Source organism: Corvus brachyrhynchos, unplaced genomic scaffold (genome assembly GCF_000691975.1).
Source record: "Corvus brachyrhynchos isolate BGI_N302 unplaced genomic scaffold, ASM69197v1 scaffold122, whole genome shotgun sequence".
Lineage (NCBI taxonomy): Eukaryota > Metazoa > Chordata > Aves > Passeriformes > Corvidae > Corvus > Corvus brachyrhynchos.
In genome coordinates this window covers 1,189,277-1,194,528 of record NW_008236778.1, presented here as the reverse complement: position 1 = coordinate 1,194,528, position 5,252 = coordinate 1,189,277, and the positions used below count along the sequence as shown (strand labels likewise).

The 5,252-nt window shown below is 49.8% G+C and overlaps 1 protein-coding gene across 2 annotated transcripts in view; it reads left to right on the top strand.

Moving 5' to 3' along the window:
- Window positions 1-5,178, top strand: part of ADAR (adenosine deaminase, RNA specific) — a 12,997-nt gene extending 7,819 nt beyond the window's left edge. For both annotated transcript variants that reach the window (XM_017727948.1, XM_017727947.1), the window contains exons 9-16: window positions 1-141; window positions 738-831; window positions 2,132-2,260; window positions 2,367-2,500; window positions 2,957-3,139; window positions 3,576-3,688; window positions 4,135-4,262; window positions 4,559-5,178. In XM_017727948.1, coding sequence (XP_017583437.1) covers window positions 1-141; window positions 738-831; window positions 2,132-2,260; window positions 2,367-2,500; window positions 2,957-3,139; window positions 3,576-3,688; window positions 4,135-4,262; window positions 4,559-4,799 — 1,163 coding nt within the window. In that variant the 3' untranslated portion in view covers window positions 4,800-5,178. The remainder of the gene's footprint in view (window positions 142-737; window positions 832-2,131; window positions 2,261-2,366; window positions 2,501-2,956; window positions 3,140-3,575; window positions 3,689-4,134; window positions 4,263-4,558) is intronic.
- Window positions 5,179-5,252: the final 74 nt, after the last annotated feature.

Here is a 5,252-nt window from a genome sequence, read left to right as displayed (position 1 = left end):
AGATGGCCATGCTGAGCCACCAGCGCTTCAACAGCCTCACTGCCCGCATCCAGCACAGCCTCCTCGGGCGCAAGATCCTGGCTGCCGTCATCATGCGGAGAGGAAACACGGGCTTGGGAGTGGTGGTCAGCATCGGAACGGGTATGAGCAGCTTCTTCCAGCACACTGAACTCTGACTTCCATGCTAGATTTCCTTGTCAGCCACAGCTCAGAAATGGCTGTTGCTGTAGGCTTCTTCAGAGAGGGCACAAAACATTCCCAGGGCTCACATGGTGTCATGAGTGATCTGGTTAGAGAGAGAGAGAGAGAGAGAGAGAGAACAAAGCGAATGTGCCTGCAGCTGTATTGCTCTTAATCTTTGCTTGCATTGCTGCGTGCTACTCTGTGCATCAGAGCATGGGTTCCTCATGTGCTACAGCACACGATCCCCCAGTTCCTCACAGCTGCGCCTACCTTATCTCCCCTACTTTGCTGCCAGGCTTCTACCAGGAGGGATGGGTTGAAAAGCCCTCGAGAAGGTACAGTCCCCCAAAATTCATGGCACTTTAAATCTATCTGTCCCTAAAGTGGTGTCCCTTTATCTTTCTTAACTGCCTGTGATAATGATTAATAGGCAGGATGCTGCTGCTGCTGCTGCTGCTCAGGAGCCCCAAGAGTTAAGACTTCCTCCCTCTGTCTCTGAAGCCATCTTGACTTTGACACCTGCCCTATTATTTAATTCTGTTTGTTTGTTTCAGGTAATCGCTGTGTGAAAGGAGAGGAGCTAAGCTTGAAGGGGGAGACAGTAAATGACTGTCATGCAGAAATCATTTCTCGAAGAGGCTTTGTGAGGTGAGAAAAGGGGAAACCCAAAGGAAAAGGAGAGGGGCCTGCCAGGACCTGCTCACCCATTCTGGAGGGGTGCAGCTGAAACACACCCCTAGTTCTTTGCTGTGCTGAGAGATGCTGTGATCCTCAGACACTGTTTACCCGTGTGTTGTTAAATAGATGGAAGTTATTTCTGATAAGAAGGGGCCATGCCTGAATGATGCCCAAATAAGTACTGAGTGGGAGACTTGCCAGGAGCCCAAGGGCTGCATCTGATGTACTTAATATTAAGCCTCCTGCTGGGCTGATGTGCAGGGTGCTCTCCAGCCTGAGCACAGCTCCTGCCACGCCAAGCCACTGCAGGTTTGGTCTCCTGGCCTTTCTGGGTCTGGGTGTAGAAGGATTCAGGAAAACATACTGCATTTGTTTGCTTTGATAAGTCAGCAATCCTTTTTCCCAACTAAACTGCAGAATCCTCTCCTCCCCTTCCCCACTGTGGCACTTCTTAGTTTTTGAAACCTGAAGTGAGATGAAGCTGGACTGCTTGGTTAATGTTTGTCCTTCAGTTATGAACAAAAAAATCAGCTGCTTCCTTCAAGCCTTTGTGTGCTGCCGCTGTGCTCTGCGTTTCTCAGCAAGGGAAAGCATTGAGGGCAGGTCCCTGGGAAGTGATGAATCAGGATTGCATCTTGCTTACTGTCTGTTTCAGCTGTTAATCTTGACAGCAGTGGCTGCTCTGGCACAGCAGAGTGAACTCTGCCTCTCCTTGCAAAATCAGTCCCTTGCACAGGCTCTGCTCAAGGACTCTCTGGGAAGCTGCAGTTTTTCTTTAGTCCTTGAGACGATGTTGGAGACCTCAGGGTTTTCCCTGGCCAGAGCAGCCATAAAAGTCCCCATGACTGTAAACAGATCATGGGCTCATTCTAATACTGCTTGAATTCAGCTGCCTGCAGGGTTGCTTACATTTAATGCAAACTTGCTGCTGACTAAAGATGCTGGTTAACAACCTTGAAGTCTTCTACACACTGGGATCAGATGCATGCAAGCAGCACCCAGCCGGGCTCCTTCTTTTCTCCTGCCAGTGCTTCCCTCTGCTTCCTGGACAGGATACTGCTTTTCTACTGCTTGTCCTCTGCATGGCAGAAAATCTGGATTTTTTTGCCCTTTTTGTGCATCAAGCACTGTTCATTGGCTTCCCAAGCATCCTCAGCCCCAGCTCTTGGTCTCTGCTCTTCCATGCGTGATGTGGGACCCTGCCTGTCAGTTGAAGCACTCCTTGTCTGAGAAGCAGAGCAGCCTTTTGACAGGATGGTGTTATTTTCAGGTTTCTTTACAGTGAGCTGATGAAGTATGACCCGTCTAATCCTTCCTCTGCGGAAGAGAGCATTTTTGAGCAAGCAGGAGGAAAGAAACTCAAAATAAAGAGCAGTGTTACCTTTCACCTCTACATCAGGTTTGTGGGGAGGGGTTGAATGACTGGCATCAGCAGCATTGTCATGCCCCTGGCCCTGGCTGTTTCCTTTACAGTCAGTGCTAACCAGGGAGGATTTGTTTTCTAGCACAGCACCATGTGGAGACGGAGCACTCTTTGATAAATCCTGCAGTGATCAGGCAAACGAGATGGGGCAGCCCCAGCACCAGCCTCTCTTTGAGAACCCCAAGCAAGGCAAACTGCGGACCAAGGTGGAGAATGGTGAGTGCAATCACTCCCTCCATGATTGGGTGGCTTCAGTCCTCTCCTCTGAGCCTTTCTGGTGCTCCAGAGCTTCCTTACCCCTTTCTGTGTGCTCTTGTGGGATTTGAAGCATTCAGGAACCAAAAGAGGTAGATGGAAGGTTTTAGAGAGAGTCCCTTTCCCTTCCCAGCTCTGCCTGTTTCACTGTCACGCTCATGAAGTTTGCAGCTGAAGTTTGATGCAAAGCTCCTAGCTCTGTGCCCTCCCTTTCAAGCAGTGTTCCATTCTGCTTCAGCCATGTTGAAAATTACTCATCAGTACCCAATACTGAATGCCAGAGTGTGTCCTGAACCTGGTGTCAGACTTCTGAGTTCACTCTGGGTATCCAGAAGTTTCTTGTGCAGTTGCTGAGGGGGTTTTGATTTATTGAATATCTGACATTATACAGAAAAGCTTTCTTCTTCTCTTATGCAGGGGAAGGTACCATTCCCGTGGAGTCGAGTGACATTGTGCCCACATGGGACGGGATCCAGCATGGGGAACGGTTACGAACCATGTCCTGCAGTGACAAAATCTTACGCTGGAATATACTTGGCTTGCAAGGGGCATTGCTGTCACACTTCCTGGAGCCAGTTTATCTCCGCTCTGTTACACTCGGTGCGAAACCCTCTGTCCTTTCTGGGTAGAGCTGGGATGCAGTAACAACTTGTCTCACTGCCCCATGTCATGGCAAAGTTTGTGGAGGGTGTAGGAGTAACAGACTGAAATGTCTTTCTTGGCAGAGCTGTTTGAAAATGAAAAGGGAGTCTATGGATTTTAGACTGTGTGTAGAATGGGTTTCCCTCCAAAGTTCTGGATTTTTAGAAGACACGTGATCTAGGAGAGTGAGACAAAAACTGCGTGTTTGTGTCTTTGGTGAGAAATGTTGCAGTCTATAAACCCTTGTCTTACACACCCAGGATACATGTAGCTATGCTGATCCACATGCTGTAGGCTTTTGGGAGCCTGTGAGCAGTGCTGCAGTTCTTGGGGTTTGGCCAATCCATCACCTGTGTCATCCTGTTTCTTAACACCTTCACCTCTGTCTCCACAGGTTACTTGTACAGTCAGGGTCACTTGACCCGTGCCATCTGCTGCCGCATGGAGAGGGATGGGAACACGCTGAAGGAAAAGCTCCAGGCTCCATATCACATTAACCATCCTGAGGTACTGCAGCCATAGCACCTCTTCATCTTTCTGTCCCACATTCCTTTGCCAGCGGGTTTGGGGGTGCCCGAGGCGCTCTGCAGGGGGGGTCATTGCGCAGCAGCCCTCCAGCCAGGGGCAAGAACTAGTGACCAGAAACACAGAATCATACAATCAAGGGATATCCTGAGTTGGAAGGGACCCACAGTGTCTCATCCAGTCTAGCTCCCGGCCCTACACAGCACAACCCCAAGAACCTGCCCTCTTTGTATTGCCCCACAGTTTGGGGGTTACTGGCAATGTCTTAGTCTGGAAAAAAGGACACTAGAGTTGCCTCTGTAGCCTTCAACTCAGTAAGAACCTTATCCTTGTGGCTCTGGAAAGTTTGTGGTGAGCTGGAACTGTGAGGGATGAAAGGGGCAAGAGACTCCCGCAGCAGGACCAGGTTAAGGAACCCTCTTGTGCAGGTCGGGCGAGTCAGCGTGTATGACTCTGCAAGGCAGACGGGCAAGACGAAGGAGTCATCGGTGAATTGGTGTCTTGCTGATGAAAGCGAAGTTGAAGTCTTGGATGGCACCAAAGGGAAAGTAGATGGGTAAGAAGAGCCTTTTCCTGACACTGCCTTTTCCTGACACTGTCTGGGGGAAGGGGGACAGCTCTGAGGTGGGGAGTACACTCTGCACTGTTACAGCACCCTACACACGGGGAGGGTTGGAGGGAGGAATTTCAAAGATACGTAAGCAAGCACTCCTGAAGGAAAACAGAATGTTGCTCAGCCTGCCAAGCCCACGGTTCCTCCCAGAAATCCATGGGATTTTCCCTGAGCCCCCTGGTCCTCTTGGCTCTTCTCAGTGTCCTGTCCCTCATTGCTGCCACTGTCTTCCTTCTCAGTGTGAAGCTGGAGGTGTCTCGTGTGTCCAAGAGGAAAATGTTCACCCTGTTCCAGCAGCTCTGTGCAAAGAACAACCGCAAAGACCTGCTGAGCTTCTCTGTGTACTCGGATGCCAAGGAGGCAGCCACAGCATACCAGGCAGCCAAGCAGTGCTTCTTCAGCACGCTGGAAGAGCTGGGCTATGGCAGCTGGATTCGCAAACCCCAAGAGGAAGACAGTTTCTCTGTCCCTGATGCGTAATGAAGCACTCTGTGAGGAGTGGGGGTGAATGTGCGCAGGCGTATGCATGGCTGTGCTCATCCTTCTTTCACCAAGTTTTTGGAGTGGAATTGGGACTGTGCAGCAGTTTCCTCATAGGCCCGGCTGCCTTCTCCCTACATTTTTAAAATGTGCATGTAAATGATTCTCCTTCTTTTTAAGCAAGGGCAGGCTCAGTCCCCATTTGCTTTTTTATTGTTTTGTCCCCCTTTTTTTGTTTTTAAAAGAAGGCATGAGAAACCAGAGGAATTTTCAAGACTGTGAGCTTGAAACCTTTGGACCATGTACTGCAAATCCCTCTGGCAGGTTTTAAGGTAAATTTTCTCCTTTGAGATTAAAAAAAAAAAGTCAGGCTCTTTGACTGCTTGTCTGTGTCTTTGTTGGAAGATGACTGGCAGCCCAACCGAGCTGGGACTGACCCCTGCAAGGGGCAGC